Here is a 23071-nt window from a genome sequence, read left to right as displayed (position 1 = left end):
ATTGCAAAAACATATTTTCAATAAGGCGATGGGATGAACTGAGAAAAGTTGGTCACATGAATTGCATCACATGATCAATGGTCATGTGATGCAATGTCACATGACAAGTATTTTGATTTTCTGTCTCTCTCCCCCGGCATATATGGGGAGTGGCAGAATAACCGATGGTAACAGTATGTTACAAATAGACTAGTGGCAATGAGTCATTCAGATCTATATAAACATGGTAAGTATAAGTGAAACAAGCTTGATCAAGTTCAAAGTATTAACACTCTTAGTCATTCATGTTACATTAACTGTTAATTCAACTACATTATATACATACGAGAATCATCAACTAATTCCCTTGTTAAACAACCTCAACTGTTCTGAACTAATCAGCCAAGAATTAGGGTTGATTAACTCACTGAAGACCCTTATTGGGTCAGTTCCATTGTCAGCTAGTTCAAATTACAAGCTCGTGTTGTATTTCATAAAGAAAGTCATTGCTAATTCTGATGGTAGCCGAGATTTAATTACGGTGGTGGTCATATGTCACTATAGCATGAACAAAACATTAGTGTTGAATATCTTGAAAACTATCATGGATAAGTATATTGAGTTTAGAAAAAGAATAGAAGAGGAACTGTCAGGTAAGAATGATAAGTTGAAACTTGGCGAGTTCAAACTTTATATGAATCAGATTATAAAGTATGAGGAAATGAATTATGAATCCAATCAAAACTTGTATAATTACGGAAGCACCGAGGAGACAATAAACCCAAACCAGTTACTCCTTGTTAACGAAGAAGTTGATGAAGTTAGGCAGTTGATGCTTGATAATATCAACAAATTGTTGAGTCGTGGTGACAAGATTAACCTTCTTGTAGATCAAACAGATAGGTTAAATACAAGCTCGCTGATGTTTCAAAGAAAAGCACAACAAATTAAACGAAAGATGTGGATAAACAAAGCCAAATTTATCTTGATGTTGATTGGGGGGATAATCCTCTTGGTTTACTTGGTTATTGGAAGTCAATGTGGGTTTCCTTTCTTTGGACTGTGTAGACACAATCCTTAACGTAAAAGTATAATATATACTCATGTCTAACTTAATATACTACATCGATTCATGGAAACTAGTTCTATTCTACATCACTATGCTCTTCTTCTTCTTCTTCTTCTTCTTCAACTTCATCGGTTGACTCGTGTGATTCTCCTTGAAGTTCTGCTTCTTCTTTTGATAACAACTCAATTGGATTACCAGTAGCGTCGTCGTCTTCTTCGTCTTCTTCAACTTCGTCAACATCGTCTTCTACCTTTTCATCTGGTAGCTCTTCGTCTTCTATTATTTCCTCGTCAACGTCATCGTCGGACTCAGCTTCAGTAGGAGCAGTAACACCTTCATCGACTTTAATCTTCTTGGCGCTTGGTTCGTCTGTGTCCTTCAGGGCAGATTTGTCTGCTCGTTGTTGTTTCTTGACGCTCAACATTTCCTCATAATTGGCGAGTCTGGTCTTAATTTCAGGTATAAACCCACTGAACTCGGCTCGTTCAACAGCAGCCAACATATCCTGGGAAGACACAGTCTTTCTTCCATTTTGTTTTGATATAGCTCTAGCATGAAATAACAAATGCGATACGAAAACAGTAGCACTTCTTTGTAGAGCCAACGAGGAGTCCTTGGCCAATAACATGTTATCATCAGCAATCATGGTTTTAGCCAATTTCTGTATAGTTGATTTAGGGAAAAGAATCTCATCGATGGATATCAACTCAGTATCCTTGTTAGGTTGTGGATACTGACCCTCTGCATTCTTTCTCCATCCCTTTGGTGGCATTGTGGCTATACTTGGTTGGTGATAGTGATAAAGTACGCGTTAATTTTCAGTTTTAATTCTTTTTTTTTTTTTTTTTTTTAGTTTTTAGTTTTAACTTCTAGAGAACATGCTTCATTAATGGTGCAACGACAAAGCAAAGACAAGAAAGATACATCGTATTATGGCCTCCTTCAGCATCCTAACATTGACAAGGTAACATTTGGTAACTATCAGTTTAATACCTGGTATGGAAATGCAGCTTACTTTAGTAAAAATGATCATACCATGTTAGGATACCAATATAGTAATAAACTAGCCACTGATCCAACCCTACGGAAACGGAAATTGGAAGATGCGAATGATGTGTGGTTGGACAATTTGTATGTTTGTGAATATTGCTTCAAGTACACTGATGTTGAACAGGAAATTAATGCGCACCTGGTTGTATGTTCATACAAGAAGACACGACCTACTGTGGGAAGACTAGTGTATTACGATGACAAGTATATCATACGAGAAGTACGTGGGTTTCAAGATAGACTATTTTGCCAAAACTTGTGTCTATTTGCAAAGTTATTTCTTGTGGATAAGTCAATTTACTACAACATCGATTACTTCAACTTTTACATAATATACGGGTATGACAGTGGTACATACAAACCGATGGGGTTTTTCTCCAAGGAAGTACTAAGCTATGACAATGATAACAATCTAGCATGTATTTGTATATTCCCACCATATCAGCGGTTAAGACTCGGCTCTATGATGATTGAGTTTTCATATGAGTTGGCAAAGCTAACACCGGGGCAATTAACTAGTGGACCTGAATATCCATTATCACCATACGGAAAAATAAGTTATCTACGATATTGGTCGAAAAAGTTGGCACGAATACTACATGGCTTAACTGATAACGACTCAATTACTATTAACCAACTTTCTAAACAAACGGGGTTCAGAAAAGAAGACGTCTTGTTCACATTGGAGTACATGAAATTGATACAGTATAATCCACGAGGAGATACAAAACTATCGCTAGCAAATCTAAACGACTGGTGCTTGAAAAACAACTTTGATCCAAGCAAAGAACTCAAAATGATAAATCGTAATTGTTTGGCTATATAAATCTATCTAGCAATTAACGTAATTGCAGAAATGCTCCAAGTAGTACTGAAGAACTCTGTTCTTGTCGACTCTTTTCAAAAACATTCCAAAATCGTAACGTTTCATCTCCAGCTCCGGTAACTATAGTTTCTCCGTCGGGTGATAATGATAAATATAATACCCGATATGTATGTCCAGTTAATTGGGCAATTTGTTGCATGGAAGGGTATTTCCATACAATTATTTGATTACGAGAATACCCATGGGTTGATACAAGTTCATTGGAATTCTTGGACCAAATCAAATTACAAACTTGTGAACCAGTATTGACATCATTAACTAAGTTCCCCGTGAGAGTGTTCCAGATCTTAATTGTCTTATCGGCAGTACCACCTCCCGACGCAAGTATGCCTCGTTGATGAGGTGACCAGGCAATAGCCTTGACAGCGGCAGTGTGATCAGTGAAATGATACAAAGGCGTGGGATTCAATCCATCCCACACAAATAAATTATTATCATTACCACCACTAGCCAATTTATTCTCTTCGACATTCCACTTCAATCCACAAACTTCTTGTTTATGCAGTTCAAACTTATTAACATAATGATCCTCTATACGAACATCACGGTTTAAAATACTCCGGTCTCGACTACCACTCGACAATATATGCTCATTCCATGCTAATGAACTGACTCGAAGTGAATGTCCACTCATGGTCCTAATACACTTAATCTTGGTGGCATCCCAAATCTCAACCATCCCTTTCAAAGTCCCGATTGCTAAATGAGTACCTGACCCAATCCAATTCAAACTGGTGACTTTATCCTTGTTCAAATTGCATAATCGATCCACTGATTGAGTTGATCCATCCCATAGATATACGGAATCACCCAACCCCACAGCTAATATATCTTGAGCACCCCAGTCAACAAGGTTTAGATAGAAATCATCCAGCAATTCAGGAGCATCAAGGACACGATACGGTACTTTTGAAATCGTTCTTGGCTTCTTTTGGGGAGACAACAAGATTTTCTGAGTATCATGCCGTACTGGGGATAATGAATACAACTCTTGTTGCAAATCTCGAGAAATTGGTCGTGACTTTTGTGGGGATTGGTAGGTGAATAAATTGACTTTACGTCGAGGTGTACTTGTTACGTCATCTGTGTCAGCAGCAGTACCAGAGGCAGCTCCGGCCCCTACATTTGGAGTTGAACTTGCACTGGCACTTGATCTTGGTGGTGTACCTGTGTTACTTGTAGATGGAGATTCTCGGGTATTATTTGTGTTATTCGGCCTTCCCTTTACACCTCTGCCATTTAATAAACTACTGCTAACCACATTATCGCCAAACAACTCGGCTTTTAAAACTGTGGTAAACGTCCTATTTGCCTCTTCTTCTTTTCTAATTTCAATTTCATTGTCAATGTTTTTATTGGTCCCTGGTATTATTTCATCGTTGGTCAAACTAAATGCCGTTTGAAGATCGATACCTGTCCGGTTGGGTATATATCGATCGCTAAAGATATTATTTTGCATTCTCCTTCTTGGAGAGGTGGCAGTTGTCGGTAATCCCGCTTCCAACCTTGGTGGATCCAGTATTCTCGTTGAACGAGATGGTGATTGTGGCGTCTCATATCCAAATGATTTGTTGGTATTGCCATTCCGCAGCAGCAGCAGCAGCAGCAGCAGCACACCATGGGGATTAATGTTCTGGCTCATTTAAAAAGAAGAAAAAAAAAAAGAAACGAAGGTATTCAAAACGAATGGGGCGGGTATATACTGCTTATGTGAACAGCAAAAAAATGTATAGCAAAGGGGTGATCCTGGGGTTTCTTTGATTGATGTGGTGATAAAGGGTGATGGGTTTTATGTTATGTGAAGCTGCACCGTGGTTGCAGTTGCATATGTGTGGGAGAGATTGTGCTCTTTTTTTCTTTGGCCCTGTTAATTTCAATTTTTATTTTTCTTTGATATTTTTAATCGGGCCAGTTGGGTTCTATGCAGGAGATGATTGATCTATGTTTTGCTATTATAGTAGACGACTGTTGTCTGGATGATTGATGGTAATTTTGTTTCAGTAGTTTCACATACCGAGGTTTTTGGTGTTTTAATTTGCCTCATTTGTTTGAAGGTATTGTTTTTGAAACTTTCCATGGTTTTTATAAACTGTTTTTTTACCCAAGATGAGCTGAGACAACCCTAGGTCAGTCGGCAAATGCTGTATATCTATTTATAACGTTCAGAATCACATTCTGACTATGGTAGAAGATTCTCTTGACAATTTGGTAAATCCTCATTCCAATACACTCTACTAGGAACACTTCTCTTTTGACACTATTATTAAATGTTTTGTCCACAAGTAAAAAACATTTCAGACAATTCAAAACTCAAAGTTGTGTACCCTGCCAGTGGCCCACTTAAGTTAGTTATTCTAAAAGTGCTCTAAACCTGGTTATCCTAGGAATTATTATTATTATTACATTTCACGTGTAAAGTTACCCCTTAGCTTCTACAATTTACATATGATACAAATACACCCAGTGTATTGAATACATACAATATAACATAAAACATAAAAATATAACGATATGGAGAATAATTACCAATGATAAGAAAACCAAACATCTCGTTCATCTTCATCATCCACATCATCGTTATCAACCCCATTTCGTTGCTATCCTAAAAGATTGACAAAGTCATCCATATCATCAGAATTGGGGTCTTCTTGTCTCGACTTACCAACACCTTCAAATAAATGAACATTGTGCATTGTCTCCTTCATGGACTCATTTGCTTGGTGGAATGTGTCCATTAAGCCGTGTGATTCTTCTTGGACTTCTTCCTTCATGTCTTGTGGTGAAGGGACTTGTATTTCGTCCTCCTTCTTAGAGTTTGAGAATGAAAATAAACCCATAGTTATAGAGTATACTACTTGTATAAGAGAAAGAATGAGAAATAATCCCGAACCCTAAAAACGAGCTGTTTCAGGGATATTTATATGAGTACAATAATATTATTTCAAGGGTTACGAGAATACTTCAACTTAAACCAGTCTGCCTTATCAGGAGGAGAAGGCTAATTTCAATGTATTTCCCTCAAATAATACGATTTAACCTTTCTAGCAAGTTCTTCCCCACAGAACCACTTTTTTATTGTGAATGACTACCCTTGGTCTTCCCCCCTGATTATTATTTTTGTTTCATCACCCCACATTTTTGTTTGAGCGGTCCCATAAATTGCCGTTCTTGGAACAAGGTGCGATTGGCGAACTGCTCCTTATTTTACCACATGGTATTCACGGCACGCGATGGTACAGGGGGGTTGTAAATCACTTGATCCAATGCATGTGGTTGCCAATGCTAAGTTGCACTTTATTGGAAGTACTGGTCGATGCCGGCATGTAGATTCCCCTCCTTCATATTTGTCTTATTCCTGTATATTAATAATTTCAAATTTTTAGTGGGTGCAACTTTTACATCAAACGTACGTTGCTAAAATTGCAAAAAAGAATCGACGGCGAGGGGAGCAATAAACTATGCCTTATCTTCTTGTGCTGGAAATATGTAGTAATATTTTCACTTGAACTCGGAGTTGATCTAGAAAATTACTTCCCCGATGAAAAATTTTGGATAATTTTCTGTAGAAATTGTAATTAAATTGTGCAAATTAAACATTGCACCCCCGGGTGTAAATTAAGTATGTTGCACTGGGATTGAATCATTAATTTAGTTCTACTTATACTTCGGATTAATCAGTCTTGATATAATTGAGAAATTTCTAGCAATTGTTTTGTAGATTACTCACTACTTCTTGTAAAAGTGTCCAACTTGAGTAAATCCCAAGACAGATAAACTCTGCAATTATGGCACTGCGGAGGTAGATTATGATTAGAGGTGATAAAAGAGGACAACAGTTCGATAAACTTAGATATGTGACTATTACTGGCCAATTCCCTAGTTTTCTTGGGCAATGGTCGCGACATAAAATAACGTCGCATTTATTAGGTAATGTCCATTCCTGCACACAAGTCCATCCAATCAACTCAAATTAATTCATCCTTACGCAGTGTGAAAAAAAAATTTCTTGCAACTAAACAATAAATAGAAAAAGCCAATCAAGCAAAGCCAACAACACAAGGAAGAAACCAAGTAACTGCTTCAAATCAAACCAGCTAAAAAGCACACACCATCAATTCATAATTTCTACTATTTATTAGCTTGCTTTTTTTTTCCATATATCCTAACATGTTGTCTCGTTATATTTCCAAATCAGTTGGTCAAGTATCCACTGTTGCCAAAAGATATTCCTCCATCATTTCCGTTCATAGAGACACCACCGAAGATAACCAAAACATACCATTTGAATTCAATTCCGAAAACTTGAAGAGAGCCCAAGAAATCATTGCTAAATATCCACCACAATATAAAAAGGGAGCATGTATGCCATTATTGGACTTGGGACAACGTCAATTGGGATTCACATCTATTTCCGTCATGAACTACGTTGCTAAAATGTTGGACATGCCACCAATGAGAGTCTATGAAGTTGCCACTTTCTATACCATGTATAACAGAAAACCAATGGGTAAATACAACTTGCAAGTTTGTACCACTACCCCATGTCAATTATGTGGTTCTGACGGAATCATGAAGGCAGTTAGGGACCATTTACAAATCAAACCAGGTCAAACTACCCCAGACAAGTTATTCACTTTACAGGAAGTTGAATGTTTAGGTGCATGTGTCAATGCGCCAATGATTGCTATTAATGATGACTATTATGAAGATTTAACTCCTGAAGCTACCGTGGATTTATTAAAACAATTACAAGCAGGCAAGGAATTGACCAAGATTGGACCAGTTTTGAATAAGAGAGAATCTTGTGAACCATTCAGCGGACCAAAGGTTTTGTTAGGTAAAGAACCTACTGATATTAGAAAGTTCACTAGAGCTGACTTGTAAACAAAAGACTAGCTTAAAATCTCTTTGCATTCTGTATCATAAATAAGTTTTAATTTATATTCATACTACGTGACTGTGTGTGTGTGTGTGTGTTTGTGTGTGTGTGTTTCTCGTTGTGGTAAACCGTAGACAGTTATCTAAATCGTTGAGATGGGACTGATTCTTCTTTTGTTCTTTGCTATTGTTTCATTAGGGACAAACACAAGATAGAAAAATAGCAAGATACCATTCAATGCATATTCACAAGCAACTCGGTTCAATCATGTATACAATAAGAAAGCTGTGTCTAACCATGTAAGATTCTTCATCTCTCGGTAATCGGGACAAATAGCCGGTTCAGGTGCAAATGTGTCACGTGATAGCACCGAATTTCACGCTCGATCCACCACCACAAAATTGTTTCTTTTTCTGAGTCAGAGCTATCGTAATTTCATCAAAGAATTCACTCATATTGTGTGGAAACTAGCCAGCTGTTATTTTCAGTATTTTAGTTGTTTCTTCAAAAGAACATCGTCTAATAGATCATTATAAACACAACAAATCATAATGTCACCTAAAAAGTCATACAGTCTTGAGACTGAATTGGTGTTTACCAAATCTGGAGATCAATATAATGCCTCAGTTGCTCCCTTGTACCAATCAGCTACTTTCAAACAAGACTCCCTTTCACAAATGGGAGAATATGACTATACAAGATCAGGAAATCCTACAAGAACTCATTTGCAAAACCATTTGGCTAAGATTATGAAGGCACAGCTGGCATTCGCTGTCAGTTCCGGGATGGGATGTCTCGATGTTATCACAAGACTCTTAAAGCCCGGTGATGAAGTGATTGCTGGTGATGACTTGTACGGTGGTACCCACAGATTATTGACATACTTGAACAAGAAAGGAGACTTGATTGCTCATCACTATGACACTACCAACACTGAATTGATTAAATCCAAGATCACGGATAAGATAAAGATGATTTTCTTGGAGTCTCCAACCAACCCCTTAATTAAAGTCGTCGATGTTAAATCAATTACCGAGCATGCTCACAAAGTCAATCCTGACATTGTTGTTGTATTTGACAACACCATGATGTCACCTATATTAATGACACCCTTGGAATTAGGAGTTGATATTCAATACGAGTCAGCTACTAAGTACTTGAATGGACATCATGATATTATGGCAGGTGTTATTGCTACCAGATCCACAAAGTTAGCTGAACAGTTATACTACATTATAAATTCCACTGGATGTGGATTATCGCCATTTGATTCATGGTTATTAAGTAGAGGATTGAGAACTTTAGCTATCAGAGTGGAAAGACAACAAGAGAATTGTGTACGTATTGCTAAATTCTTGCATCAAATTGGGTTTAAGGTAAGATACCCAGGTTTGAAGTCGCATCCTCAATATGAGTTACATAGCTCCATGTGTCGTGGATACGGGGCAGTTTTAAGTTTCGAAACCGGTAATATTAAATTGTCAGAGAAGATTGTTGAAAGCACGGATATTTTCGGTATTGCTGTTTCTTTTGGCTGTGTTAATTCGTTAATTTCCATGCCATGCAAAATGTCACATGCTTCAATTGATAAAAAGACAAGAGAAGAACGTGAATTCCCAGAAGATTTAATCAGATTATGTATTGGTATCGAGAATGTCGATGACCTAATCGACGACTTGACCAAGGCCTTGTTAAAGAGTGGAGCAGTTAAGATCAACGACAGAGATGAATTGTATAACGCTGTTGGATTACAACCTAAGTTGTAAGCAATCAGCGTATATTTATGTTAAAACTTTATAAACTTGAATACAAAACATTTTTATAGAATAACTTACTGTATTGCTGTAGCTTTTTCATAATGAATTGATACTAAACTAATTGATTAGAATATGGTAGCATAGAAAAAAAAAACACTCATCCTGCATACAACATGACAACGGCAAGAGTGTTTTTCCTACGCGTATATATATAAAAAAAAAGTCAGCCAAAAGAATCGCGTATCCCTCAATTGCTTCATCCATACTTGTCTCACTCTGTTGCAAACTACACTAAGGAATCCTCAGACAATATGACATTGCCTCCACTTACTACTAATGCGTTAAAGGATATTTTTTCCACCACTGCAAAGGATACGGTCAAGACTCCACTTATTCTTCAAGTGACCAATATCAAACACGTTGAAGGCGGATCCAGGTCATTCCGTGTTTTGTTATTTGATGGAGTGTTTAGTGGTCAAGGTTTGGTTGAAGAATCATGTGGAACTTATTTGAAGAACAACGGATTTGCCAGATATCAATATATTCAAGTCAATGATTTCTCCACCGTAATTACCCAAAGACATATTATTATTTTGAAAAATGTTGAAATCTTGGGTCAAGGTGAAAAAACTGAAAATCAAGCCAAGCAAATCGAAGCTTATTACAAGGAACACCCAGAAGAAGACTTTTTGGCTCTCCAAAAGGCCAAGGGTGAGACCTACCCTAATGCTGATGTCGCCAAGACGCGTTCTGAATCGCCATTCACTCCACAAACTACCACTTCTACTCCGGCCCCTCCTGCACCTAAACCGGCCCCACCAGTAAGTGCCAGTGGTGCCCCTATTAGAATTACACCAATTGAAACCATATCCCCATATCAAAACAATTGGACCATCAAGGCTCGTGTTTCTTATAAGGGTGATCTTAGAACGTGGTCCAATGCTAAAGGTACCGGTCAATTATTCAGTGTTAACTTCCTAGATGAGTCTGATGAAATTAAAGCTACTGCATTTAATGAAACTGCCGAAAGAGCTTACAACTTGTTAGAAGAAGGTAAGGTTTACTACATCTCCAAGGCCAGAGTTGCAGCTGCCAAGAAAAAGTTCAACCATTTAACTCATCCTTATGAAATCACCATGGAAAAAGATACCGAAATCACAGAATGTTTTGACAATACCAATGTTCCTAAACTTCACTTTAATTTCGTAAAATTGAACAAGATCCAAGATCTTGAGTCAAATGCCATTGTTGATGTTATTGGTGCTTTGAAAATAGTCAATGAGCCATTTAAAATTACTGCCAAATCCACTGGTAAAGAATTCGACAGAAGAAATATCACCATTGTCGATGAAACTGGGTTTGCTATTGAAATGGGATTATGGAACAACACTGCCGTTGAGTTTAACATCGAACAAGGATCAATTATTGCTTTCAAAGGATGTAAGGTCCAAGATTATAATGGAAGATCCTTGACTTTGACCCAACAAGGCTCGGTTATCCCTAACCCAGAATCCCCAGAAGCATACCAATTAAAAGGATGGTACGACAATCAAGGTATCAATGAAAGTTTTAAGAGTTTAAAGGTTGAATCACTGGGTGCTTCTTCCAACCAAATTGAAAACAGAAAGCTGATTGCTCAAGCTCAAGATGAAAACTTGGGTAAAGGTGAAAAGCCAGATTACTTCACTGTCAAGGCAACCATTTCATATACCAAGCCAGACACTTTTGCTTATCCTGCTTGTCCAAACGTTGTTGCTTCCAATGCTGGTTCTCAACAAGCAAGACCTAGTCAACCTTGTAATAGAAAATTAGTGGAACAACCAACCGACGGTACTTGGAGATGCGAACGTTGTGATATCAATTATCCTGAGCCTACTTACCGTTATATTTATAACTGTTCCATCTTGGACGAAACTGGTCAAATTTGGGTTACCTTGTTTGATAATGAGGCTAGAAAATTATTTGGAATTGATGCTGGTGAATTAACTAAAATTAAAGAAGAAGATCAAGATGAATTTACTCGTAGAATTGAAGATATCAGTTTCAAAGAATATCAGTTCAGACTTAGAGCAAGACAAGATACTTATAATGATCAATTAAGAGTTAGATACCAAGCTGTAGGTATCGATTTCATCGATTATAGCACTGAAGCTGAATACTTGTGTAAGCAGTTGGATAATTTGTTGAACTAGTTGTGTTTACGTGTGTATTTGTGTGTATTTTGCTTTCGTTTTATCTATTTGTTTTAATAGTCAATCAATTTATTAACTTTTAACCAGTAATCCCGGAGTAAATCATTAGCTACTCTTTGACCTCTAGTGACCATCAATCTGCTAACAAATTGTTGGATTTCAGTATTGGTTAATTCCACTTTCCCGTTATTACTATTATTTTCAAGAAAATACAATACCCAATTTTTCAATTCCATAGGAAATTTCCCAATTAAGTTCCGGAATAAAGGATAATAATATTCTAAAGCTGATCTAGGAGCATTAATAAACCCAACCATCAACAGTGAAACTAATTGGTAACCCAATGGAATTCCGTCAATTTGCAACTCTATAAACAAATAATTTTTGATTTGTTGATCCTGTTGACTACCCCGCTTAAGGGTCACAAAATTTGTCCAAAATTTAACCACGGCTTTAATAATAAATGTTTCATGATAGTTCTTTAATCCAATCAATGCATAATTCAATACCTTGTCTTGGAAAAGTTGACTGGTGAGTATAAGTCCCGGTGTAGTTTCAAGTATGGTAGAGAACATCTCAATTGATGACTTGATTAAATCAACGTCTGATTCTAATACTTGATACATATCACTGAATGTAGGTATTAAAATGGTCTCGATATCAGCAGAAGTCAACTCCTTCTTGTTTGTCACCACCACAGTTTCAACAAGTTTATAAATATATGGAATTGATTGTAAATTGCATTTTTTGATCTTGGCAATGAGGTACTCAAATATCACACTGTAATTAAACTTGAACGGTCCATTGATAGGTTCACTTAATCCACATTTGAGAATATTGCAACACTTTTCGGTAATGATTGTCTTTTGCACCAATGGATCAAATTGTAAAGAAAATTGGTTAAGAGTGGTTAAGATCATTGATTTGATAGATAATGGATCTTCATTCCAGTATGCATTATACTGACCAATTTGTTCTGGAGTCAAGTAATCCTCCAATTCTTCAGGAATTACCATAGCCTTACCAATTTCATATACACAACTCAAGAGAGATGTGGTGTATTCCTCAAGGTATTTATCATATTGATCAATTTCAATATCAGTTAGTAAACTATTTGGGGTATTGACCACAACGTTATATTGCTCAGTAATTTGTAATAATATTTGGTAGATCTTGTTCCCAATATCAATTGGATCTTTAATCAGCTGAGCAATTGATATGTATGAATTGGTTAATCTTTCTCTAATTAAATTATCAAATCTTGGATTCTTTAACATTTCAATAAGAATTAATTCTAGATTAGGTAAAAATGAAACCAACTTATCCTTTGAATCTTGACATATTTTAAGTATAGTACGTGATGAGATTAATGATAGTTTTGGATTAGTATTTTCTGACAATATCATCAGAAACAAAAAGTTGAATGTTGATGGGAGATATGTACTTCCTGTGTCACTCTTGAAAAAAAAGTGAAGACAGGATAGCAAATTGAGCAATGTCACGCTGATTTGATGGTTGTGATAATTTGGTATAGATTCAATAGATTCAATTAAGCCTTGACTAAAGAATCCATTAATTAGTGGTACTAGCGTATTCATGGCAAATTCATCATCGTAAAACCTTAAATCATCAGTTATTTTAAAGATAAGATATAATCCAGTTTCTAAATCATTCATTGCTTCAGGATTGGTTTTGATAATTAGTAAATTAGATTGTACTATATCACACAAGGTTGAATAAATAGGGGTGTTGATTAAGGAATAAAACAATATGAACAATTCTGCAATTTGGGTTCTATATTGGAAGAATTCTTTTGCAGGCGATGCACTTGTGATTTGTGCCTTTTTAAAATAGATCTGACTTATTTCCAGAAATATGGCAATCTTTTGATTATTAAATCGATCAAGGGTGTCCTTATCGAATATGATATCACTAATAGCATCTGCATCGTCGATAAAAGTGTCGGCAAGATCCTGCCAAAAGGGAATTAATTGCTCGCTTACTTTTTCATCCTCAATTGGAACACCAGGAAAATCACTAAGTTTAATGACAACTTTGAGAATATTAGAAATTGAATCATTCAATATGTTTCGGGAAATATAGACAAGATTAATTGAAAGATAAGCAATGACTAAATTAACAAAGTTTTCAATTTCCAGACTGTACAATTCTGCAAATTCATTATTGGTAAAAATGAGATCAACAAACTTCATTCCAAACTTAGTTTCATTGAATAATAATTCCGAGATATGCTGTTTAAATGTATTGACTAGCCGGGGGATATTTTCAAGAAATTCCGCCAATACAGTAAATGACTTGTTATAAATTTCCATATTTTCTATATTCAACTCATCTTGGAGATATTTGAGAACATATAATAAGAAAATATCCATATCTTCGTGGGAGTATCGTTGGGTTGAATTACCTTCAGCAGTAGCTATGTATACCACCAATGAAGTTATACAATCCAATGACAATAATTTTGTTGAATAAGGCAAGGATTCGATGGTTGATAAATACTGGTATATTAACTTATAATGCTCAAATAATGTGGAATGAATTGTATTATGTAATTCTGGCAAATTGGTAGATTGTTTGATGATATCTTCAACAAGTATAGACAAGAACAACAAAACTAACTCTACTTCATTCTTGCTTTGCAATCCACGAATCAAATCATTGACGGGTTGTTCTCTCCCTAGCATCATCGCAAGTAACTTATAAAGAGGATCTTGAGTAAATGTTGCAAAATTTTTGATATAAAGTAATGACAAATTGCTTAATAGCTTCCTTATAATGAACAAATTCTCGTCGTATCCTTCATGGACAAGAGTTAGTACGTTGTAGATTACTGCATTAAAGGGCAGGTCTACATCAGGTAAATCATGGTTGTTAAAATAAACAGTTAAAGTTAAAGCCCCAAAATATTTGACATTCCTGCTTCCATTCTTTAATAGTTCGGTTCCGAGTAAGTATCCCTCATCACTTCGCTGGTATGTTTGTAGTCTATCTTGCACGGAAGCAATTTTGCTAGAATCATGGGAAGAATAAAGAGTATCAATATCCTGAATTTGTTAGTAAAAGAACAGCAAAAGAAAAATTCAATAATGCAATATAAAGCACTTACCTCTAGGACATTCCGTATATCCAACTCAGAAGACATAAACGAAACTAGTCAATTGATTACTATACAACTCACTAGCACTGGTTGGTTTACCACAACAGTTTAAGGGGACGTGATTTTTTTTGGCAGCAGTCACGTGTGCATGAGGTGATCACATGACCAAATTGCTAAATCGAATGACAAACCCCAGCCCTCCTGACCACACCAAGAAAAAAAAAAAGAAATCCACTTTTCATTGTAGCCACTCATGAAGCATTTTGAAGTTTCCATCGCCATAACAACCGATCTAACGCTTAATCAGATAGAGATTATATTTTTGTCAAGTGTTTTTCCTACTATTCAATCCTAATCTACTCAAAAAAAAAGCTATTCCTAGTTATAATGCGTAGAGTGTCCCGTGCCCAATGTGCCAACTGCACCTGTTCTCCAGGATTATTGTCAAGATCACGCAGAACCAGTGCGGTCTTTGCCAAAAGAATTAGTCTTTCCAGAGAAAATTCTACCGGTAGTAGACCAGATTCACGTAAGAATTCCGTGTTCACCCTCAATCCAGCTTCCTTATGTTTACCTGAGGCTAAAGAAGTCAACACTAGCAAGCGTTTAGAAAGTTTGAGACGCCAGATGTTACTGCACGACTTGGCTATTTACATTGTTCCTTCTGAAGACCAACACCAATCTGAATATGTTAGTTTGTTCGACCAAAAGAGAAGCTTTATTAGTGGATTTTCTGGAAGTGCTGGTATTGCTATTGTTACTAGAGATTTGAATAATTTTAGTGATGTGCCGCAAGGAAGTGCGGCTTTATCCACTGATGGAAGATATTTCACCCAAGCTATTGATGAATTGGATTTCAACTGGACCCTATTAAAACAAGGTGCCAAAGATGAACCTACCTGGGAAGAATGGACCGTTGAACAAGCTATTCAATTAAGTTTGGATAGTGGTGCCAAGGTTAACATCGGTGTCGACCCAAGATTAGTTACTTATAAATTTACTCAAAAGTTTAATGGAATTGTTGAAAAGAAACTCAAACAAAGAAATGATAAAAGCATTGAAATTGAATTGACTGCAGTTGAAGATAATTTAATCAACAAGATTTGGGAAGAATTTGAAGAATTACCTGCATCTCCCGCTTCTAATGAAATTAAGAGTTTGGATATAAGTTTTACTGGACAAGAAACTGATGATAAGATTGCCGCAATTAAGAGTGCTTGTTTTAAGAACAATGTTGAAGGTATTGTAGTGACTGCATTGGATGAAGTTGCATGGATATTGAATTTGCGTGGTCAAGATATTGAATACAATCCTGTATTTTACAGTTTTATGATTATCACCAAGGATGTAACTAAAGTATTTGTTGATGAATGGAGATTATCGGCTGAAATCAAAACTAAATTAAAGGCCAATAATATCATACTCGAAAGTTATGGTTCATTTTATTCTGAGTTAAACACCATATCCAAACAATTCACTGTCAACAATAAACTGTTCTTTATTCCAGATAATGCCAATTGGGAAGTTGTTCGTAACTTGAAGTGTGCATTTGTTCAAAAACTTTCACCAGTGGAAGAATTAAAGGGTATTAAAAATGAAGTGGAATTACAAGGTGCCAAGATTGCCCATTTAAAGGATGGTCGTGCTTTAGTGAAATTCTTTGCATGGTTAGAAGACCAATTGATTAACAAACAAGAATTGATTGATGAAATTGATGCTGATGAAAAATTAACTGAATTTAGAAAGCAAGAGGACAATTTTGTTGGATTATCCTTTGCTACTATAAGTGCCACTGGTCCTAACGGTGCTATTATTCATTATAAACCAACTAAAGGCCAATGTGCTACAATTAACCCTTCTAAGATATACTTAAATGATTCCGGATCTCAATTCTTGGAAGGAACTACCGATACCACTAGAACTATTCATTTTGAAACACCAACCAGCGAAGAAAAGAGAAATTACACCTTGGTCTTGAAAGGTAACATTGCTCTCTCCACTTTAAGATTCCCGGAAAATACAACTGGTAACTTGATTGATTCCATAGCAAGACAATATCTCTGGAAGTATGGTATTGATTACGGTCACGGTACGTCCCATGGTATTGGTGCTTATTTGAATGTTCATGAAGGTCCTATTGGAATTGGTCCTCGTCCTAATGCTGCTGCTAACGCCTTGAAACCTGGTCATTTAATCTCCAATGAACCTGGGTTTTATGAAACTGGTGAATACGGTATTAGATTGGAGAATGTTATGTTTGTCAAGGATAGTGGGTTGCACTATAACGGCAGAAACTTTTACGAATTTGAAACTATCACAAGAGTCCCATTCTGCAAAAAGTTGATTGAGGTTTCCATGTTGAGTGAAGAAGAATTGGCCTGGTTAAATAACTACCATGCTACCATTTGGGATGAATTAAGTGGTACTTTTGAAAAGGACAGTATTGTTTACAAATGGTTAAGGAGAGAAACCGAGCCATTAGCTTTGTCCACATAGATGATATACTAATATACACTCTTTTCCTACTCTTCAAAAAGAATTTGAATCTCTTCGATTCTTCTCTTTCTTCTTTCCTCTTCTTCGGCAGCAACTGCTTCACCAATTTGTTTCTTTCTTTCCTGAATCTTTAACATTTTTGTCTCTATGCTGTTTTCCATAATGAATCTGACAACTTTAACAGTTTCATTCTGGCCAATTCTATGAATTCTATCAATTGCCTGATCTTCAATACTGGGTGACCACCAAGGGTCCATCATGAACGCCCGAGAAGCAGTGGTTAAATTTAAACCTACTCCACCAGCTTTCAACGAAAGCAACAAGATTGCAATTTTACCATCCGACAATTCCTTATTGAAATCATCAAGTAATTTCTGTCGTTCTTTTAAATTCAACCGTCCGTCGAATTTATAAATTACAAAGTCATTGTCTTGCTGGACCTTGAGTTCGGTCTCTATTATGTCTAGATATGATGAAAACTGGGAGAATACAATAACTTTCAGATTAGGTGTTTGGGATTTGATATCATGTAAATGTTTAATAAGGGCTTGGATCTTGGATGAAGAACGATTAGGATCGTATAAATACAATTGGAAAGGGTAATTCTCCGCCTTGGGCTCCTTAGTATGAAATCGTATTTCATTGGCAGTGGTCTTTTGATTACGTAAACGGAATAGTTGATATTTGGATATTGGTTCTCGACAGTTGGGACATGTCTTGGTTGTAGTTGGGAAATCGAGATGTTCAAGAAGACAAGTAAGACAATAGCTATGACCACATGGAGTAATGGTCATCTCTCCAAATGGAATCGGAGACTGAGTACATATTGAACACTCTGAATTTTCAATATCGACTTTGGAGTATAATGAATACATGGTTTTCTTAACCGCATGATCATTCTCAAACCTATTTTGTTGCTGTTCCTTGATTGACTTCAAAAATTTCTTCATGTCTTCATCCAGTTCCAAATCTATAATCTCGTCATCCATTTCATGGGCACCACCAATCAAATCCACATGGCAACATACTTGCCTTAATCGCAAAATGTGTGTCAAGATTTGTGTATACTGACGCAACAATTGACCTGACTTCAAACCTTCAGCAAACGAATTGAATGCTCTAGCTTTGAAATAGCCATACAATTTTTCCTCCTGGTCATTAAACTTAATTTCTTCAATAATAACTTCTTTGCTTGGTAATTCCACAAGTGGACGACCATCGCGGCCCTTCATTGCTTTGGTTCTTCTCAAAAATATTGGTTCCAAAATGGATTTAATCACATCCAAAGTCTGGGAAATCTTTCGTTGTTCAAAGGGTAATGTAACAAATGTCTTCCAGTATGAAAAATTACTCCAGGGATCCAATTGAAGGAACTTGGTGAATGAGTATAAGTCATCGAGTCGATTGACAATTGGTGTACCTGTCAATATCCATTTCCTACTCAGCTCCAACTCATACAATGATTTGGCAGTCTTGGTATTTCTATTTCGAATATTATGGCCTTCATCAATTATAATCCTAAAGAATTTGACAGAATAAAGACCGATAGGTGGTAATTCTCCCTTTTCATCTCTTGCACGAGCAATCCTCGTAAATTCATTTAAAACAGTACCATAAGTTGTAATCATTACTGTAGGGATTTTAGCATTTGGTTTCGTAGAACATAATGACCATGTTAAATTAGACTCGATTTCATCACCATAATACAACTTACAATAATGATTGTTGTTATTATTACATTTTTCAAATTCTTGTTTCCATTGGGATAAAAGGGACATGGGCACAACAATCAAGGTTGTTTTTGATGCATAAGGTTTATTTGACTTCTCTGGGTTAGTATCGTATGGCACCGAATTTACCAAGGCCAATGCAGAAATAGTCTTACCGAGACCCATTTCATCAGCAAGTATTCCTCCTCTTAGACTATTCTTAATTATTGGTTTTTCAACTGAAAGTTCACCATTGTATACGTTGGCGTAGAAGAATTCGTCCTCTCTTTCTTGGCTGGATTGTGTGGATCCCCCTACGCTGACTGCGAATGACATATTCTTGGGCCATTTGTATTTCCTCCAAAGTGGGTTCATAGTCCCCGATTCATTTTCTTCAATATCCCTTTTTGATTGAGTTGATAATCCTTGTTCGGAAGATAGTTGGTCCAATGTGCTTATTTCGTTCTCCCTTGTTAACATCCACGATAATCCGTGTTTCTGATAGGTACGTAAATTCAATTTGAAATTGTCCGATGGGGGTACAGTAGTTTCAGGAAGGCTTTCTAACAATTTGGATTGGTTATTTGCTTGGTAGAATTGTTTCAATTGATCCAAATTTAATTGATCGGGTGTACTTTCAACCTGCTCATTCTCATCGTCTGAATCAAGAGATATTGGTTCGTCTGAATTTTCTTCCTCTTCGTCATCATCATTTAACCGAAGTGGTTTAATGCGGAGTCTGTCAAATAAGCGGGAGAGCGCATATTGGCGTAGTCTCAATGCAGCTTCTCCATCAGTTTCACTGGTTGCATGGAAATTACTCAGCTTAGCTGCTTTGCTTGCTGCATTTTTGTGTTTACTCAAATTATCAATCTTTACTTCCAATGCATCTAAGTTCTTTATAAACCCGGTATTTTTCAAGAAAACATCAATTTGAATAAGAAATGAATCAGCAGTGGACAATCTCCTTTTTGTTCCTTCTAGAACAGAAACTTCAAATCTGGCAATATCTAAATCGATCAATGGTGAAAATATTCGGGTTAAATCCTCGGGTATTCTCGCTATCTCTCGACCTCCATAGTGATCTATGGTTGATAATCGAATGATTGAACTTGATTTCATCGACGAGTTCTTCGGGATCAATCGCTTTAATGATAACTTTTCTGCATACTTGAGTGGTGAGAATGTAGGACGTGTAGCCCATGCTTGGACATCTATGGATCCAATATACCTATCCCAGGTTTGTTGAGCCACTTCTTTCTGGTGTGCTTGTGAAGCAAGATGGATTCGCTTGCTTAGTGATTGCAATTGTTCATTCACATCATCTGTTGGTCTCTTTTGTGTGGGTGGTGCGGGAGATTCAGTTTGCTGTGTTGAATTTGGCAACAATTCATTAATGTCTGGTGGGCATGTAAGTAGTTCTGAAACTGCCTGTTTCACACCATCTGACTGGTTTGAGTGTTTGTTGTATAAATACGATAGTATTTGTGGTGATATATCACCTACTGTTGCTTTCAACTCTGTTTCAAATTGGCCAAGTGGTATTTGAATTGGTAATGGGGTCACGTCTGATTCGTTATCAGCTTCGTCTTCGTCATCGTCGTCTTCTACGAATAGTGATGTGTTGGGGGACAATGCAGTACTTTCAACAGACAGTTTATCGTCTAGCGAAGGAACAGTGACCTTTTCTTTAGGAACGAAGAAGCGTTTCTTGGTTACGGACATTAACTGATTCACGTAAAGAAAGATTTAAAAGAGAGTATTTTTTTTTTCATGAACACGGAAATTTAAGTGCGCGTTGGTGCAGAAAACGCGGCAATAATTTTGCATCCATCGGGGTCCAAGATAGAACGAGCTCGATTTCTTAATGAACAGCAGTTGGCAAGTTGATTGAACTAACCGGGTTCGGTTTAAGTTTCTATCTACTTTCAGTTAAAACCTAATATTTTATAAATTTTATTACACAGTTTACAACCTTATTCTAATTATTAAACATGGTTCGCTAGCAACGACATTATTTCTTCTTTTTGGCAAATGTATTAATTGGATTAGCAATATCAACAACACCAACCATACCGATGAAAGCTTTTCCCAACCTAGCTCTCTTCCTATCTCTATTTCCACTTTTACGTACAAGTTTCTGTTCGTGATGTTCGATTTCTTCCCGAGAAGTAGTCTTCTCAAGTAATGCTCTACCAACATTGTTTGCAATGGTGCCAAGTTCCAATGGGACAGGTGCTTGATGAAGAGAACTAGGGTTGTTTCTTTCTTCTGCATGGTGATCTCCATTTTCAATTGGAGCAGTATCGGTGTTTACTTGGTTGTTGTGCCTGTTTTGGGATATATATCTTAATTCTTTCATTATATAATCTGGAAAACTTGGCGCATTAATTTCATCGGAATCCATACTGACCTGGAGATGATTGTATAAAGCTAAAGCATGCAGACGTTTTCGAAAAGTAAAAGTTAAAGCATTAGTGGTATTTTTGGCTGCTGTTGAATCTTTGGTGTTATTTGATGCCATTTCACCTTAGCAAAAATGAGTATAGCGAAAGAGCACTAAGAAAATTTTGCAACAAGACACAGTGCTCCGTTCATAAATAATTCCTCAGCTGCGTAACAAGAACTTTTCAAACATTTGATTTAACCAAAGTTAAAGATATTCTATACTCGTATGCTATGGAAAAAAAAAGCCTAGCAGTACCTATCAAAAATGTAAAAGAGTTGCCATATCATCTAATTGGTGCTCACATTATTTGTTTTTTAGCATCGCATTGAAGTTACTACCTTGAACAAAGTCGACTCTGTGCTACGGAGTCGGAAACCGACTTGTTAAGATTACATCTAGAGTATTAGTGGAAACTTCCTGTATCATTAATCATTAATTACTAACACGATTGTTCCAGTAATATCAATCAATTAGAGTGAAATATGGACTTATTTGAAAAGTATGGTCACAGTACAAGGATTCATTTTGTTTTAAAAGATCAAATACAGATAAATTCTACCTGACTAATATTATCTCAGAAGTCAAGCAAATGCTAACAGCAAGACAGCCATTTCAAAGTTTATTCCCTAACGTTAGTTCTCAATCTTGGTTCCTATTTCATTGATCCAAACTAGCATGCTTTTATTCTGAAGGTGATGTATTGTATGAAATCCACGAAATTCAGCACTTTTTGGTGTGTGTGGGGAAAATTCTCCAGGATTAGTGCAGATTGTATTAAATAATGCTTGTTATTTTATTGATTGTAAAACTCTGAGACTCGGACATGTCGGCTTTATTGGTAGAACAGTCTGGTAGTACTTTATTCGTTACTTTATTGTTACTTTCCACGAGCACAGAATGTGATTACTTCCACTCCTTTATCTCTGCTGCTTCTAATGTATCGTCTGATATATACCTATATAGTTTATTCAAATTTTTAGTTTTCAACAAATGCGATAAGTCATATTGTGTAATAAGTTGAGACAAATGTCACTTGATGCAAGTTTACATTACCGAGAATGTTCTAGAATTGCTGCAAATTTTTTTTAAAAAACACGACATTTAGAAATGAGTTAGGAGTTTCAGGACTGTCACCCCAAACACATTGTATTTCATTCATATTGTGATTAGTAATAACATAGAGCCTTGCTGTGGAAGTGTGGCGGGAGAAATACAACATGTATGGGCTTTGATAACGCGGAAATTGCCAAAACACCGTCAAAGAAAAATTGAGTCACATTTCCCGAACAGAAATAACTGCAAAACCCAACTGAGACCAATGGCATACATGACACTACTTCTCCCCTCATCCAGTGGTCGCTATCTTGTTTAATTGTCAAGGAACAGCAGTGACTAATTTCCACAACTTTAAAACATTGGGGTAAAAATGTCGCTAATATTTCCTAATTGGGCTATCGGCATTTGATTGACTCATTTGCGGACGGCCC

The 23071-nt window shown here is 36.5% G+C and overlaps 12 protein-coding genes across 12 annotated transcripts; 6 read left to right on the top strand and 6 right to left on the bottom strand. All coding sequences in view use genetic code 12, as the record gives it.

The window, feature by feature from the left end:
• Positions 1 to 186: 186 nt before the first annotated feature.
• Positions 187 to 1844, bottom strand: DPB4 (DNA polymerase epsilon noncatalytic subunit; the record flags this gene model as incomplete). Its single annotated transcript, XM_007375049.1, has 2 exons — positions 187 to 226; positions 279 to 1844. One exon carries the CDS (start codon positions 1818 to 1820, stop codon positions 1125 to 1127), a length of 696 nt encoding a protein of 231 aa, XP_007375111.1.
• SPAPADRAFT_55450 (uncharacterized protein) lies at positions 199 to 1060 on the top strand (the record flags this gene model as incomplete). Its single annotated transcript, XM_007375050.1, has 2 exons — positions 199 to 226; positions 279 to 1060. The coding sequence occupies 2 exons, from the start codon at positions 199 to 201 to the stop codon at positions 1058 to 1060; spliced, it is 810 nt and encodes a 269-aa protein (XP_007375112.1).
• Positions 1845 to 1919: 75 nt separating the features above from the next.
• On the top strand, positions 1920 to 4139 carry SAS2 (Sas2p; the record flags this gene model as incomplete). Its single annotated transcript, XM_007375048.1, has 1 exon — positions 1920 to 4139. One exon carries the CDS (start codon positions 1938 to 1940, stop codon positions 2922 to 2924), a length of 987 nt encoding a protein of 328 aa, XP_007375110.1.
• Positions 2938 to 4626, bottom strand: CDH1 (Cdh1p; the record flags this gene model as incomplete). The annotated part of the gene is made up of 1 exon (XM_007375047.1): positions 2938 to 4626. One exon carries the CDS (start codon positions 4624 to 4626, stop codon positions 2938 to 2940), a length of 1689 nt encoding a protein of 562 aa, XP_007375109.1.
• An 805-nt stretch (positions 4627 to 5431) lies between these two features.
• Positions 5432 to 6007, bottom strand: SPAPADRAFT_60932 (uncharacterized protein; the record flags this gene model as incomplete). The annotated part of the gene is made up of 1 exon (XM_007375046.1): positions 5432 to 6007. One exon carries the CDS (start codon positions 5819 to 5821, stop codon positions 5582 to 5584), a length of 240 nt encoding a protein of 79 aa, XP_007375108.1.
• A 1012-nt stretch (positions 6008 to 7019) lies between these two features.
• Positions 7020 to 8152, top strand: SPAPADRAFT_60931 (uncharacterized protein; the record flags this gene model as incomplete). Its single annotated transcript, XM_007375045.1, has 1 exon — positions 7020 to 8152. The coding sequence occupies one exon, from the start codon at positions 7152 to 7154 to the stop codon at positions 7866 to 7868; it is 717 nt and encodes a 238-aa protein (XP_007375107.1).
• Positions 8153 to 8312: 160 nt separating this feature from the next.
• SPAPADRAFT_60930 (cystathionine beta-lyase) lies at positions 8313 to 9687 on the top strand (the record flags this gene model as incomplete). Its single annotated transcript, XM_007375044.1, has 1 exon — positions 8313 to 9687. One exon carries the CDS (start codon positions 8415 to 8417, stop codon positions 9627 to 9629), a length of 1215 nt encoding a protein of 404 aa, XP_007375106.1.
• A 186-nt stretch (positions 9688 to 9873) lies between these two features.
• On the bottom strand, positions 9874 to 14978 carry PDR6 (Pdr6p; the record flags this gene model as incomplete). Its single annotated transcript, XM_007375042.1, has 2 exons — positions 9874 to 14877; positions 14940 to 14978. The coding sequence occupies 2 exons, from the start codon at positions 14973 to 14975 to the stop codon at positions 11866 to 11868; spliced, it is 3048 nt and encodes a 1015-aa protein (XP_007375104.1).
• Positions 9932 to 11812, top strand: RFA1 (replication factor A subunit protein; the record flags this gene model as incomplete). The annotated part of the gene is made up of 1 exon (XM_007375043.1): positions 9932 to 11812. The coding sequence occupies one exon, from the start codon at positions 9932 to 9934 to the stop codon at positions 11810 to 11812; it is 1881 nt and encodes a 626-aa protein (XP_007375105.1).
• A 212-nt stretch (positions 14979 to 15190) lies between the features above and the next one.
• On the bottom strand, positions 15191 to 20860 carry SPAPADRAFT_71410 (DNA helicase; the record flags this gene model as incomplete). Its single annotated transcript, XM_007375040.1, has 1 exon — positions 15191 to 20860. One exon carries the CDS (start codon positions 20858 to 20860, stop codon positions 17453 to 17455), a length of 3408 nt encoding a protein of 1135 aa, XP_007375102.1.
• Positions 15975 to 17426, top strand: SPAPADRAFT_60928 (aminopeptidase P; the record flags this gene model as incomplete). Its single annotated transcript, XM_007375041.1, has 1 exon — positions 15975 to 17426. A coding segment is annotated over one exon (1452 nt), but the record flags the coding sequence as incomplete, so codon positions are not given.
• Positions 20861 to 21149: 289 nt separating the features above from the next.
• Positions 21150 to 21912, bottom strand: SPAPADRAFT_66528 (uncharacterized protein; the record flags this gene model as incomplete). Its single annotated transcript, XM_007375039.1, has 1 exon — positions 21150 to 21912. One exon carries the CDS (start codon positions 21657 to 21659, stop codon positions 21150 to 21152), a length of 510 nt encoding a protein of 169 aa, XP_007375101.1.
• Positions 21913 to 23071: the final 1159 nt, after the last annotated feature.

The sequence above is a fragment of the Spathaspora passalidarum genome, assembly GCF_000223485.1.
Source record: "Spathaspora passalidarum NRRL Y-27907 unplaced genomic scaffold SPAPAscaffold_3, whole genome shotgun sequence".
Lineage (NCBI taxonomy): Eukaryota > Fungi > Ascomycota > Pichiomycetes > Serinales > Debaryomycetaceae > Spathaspora > Spathaspora passalidarum.
Note: the sequence above shows the minus strand (reverse complement) of the source record. Positions and strands in the feature narration are given on the sequence as shown.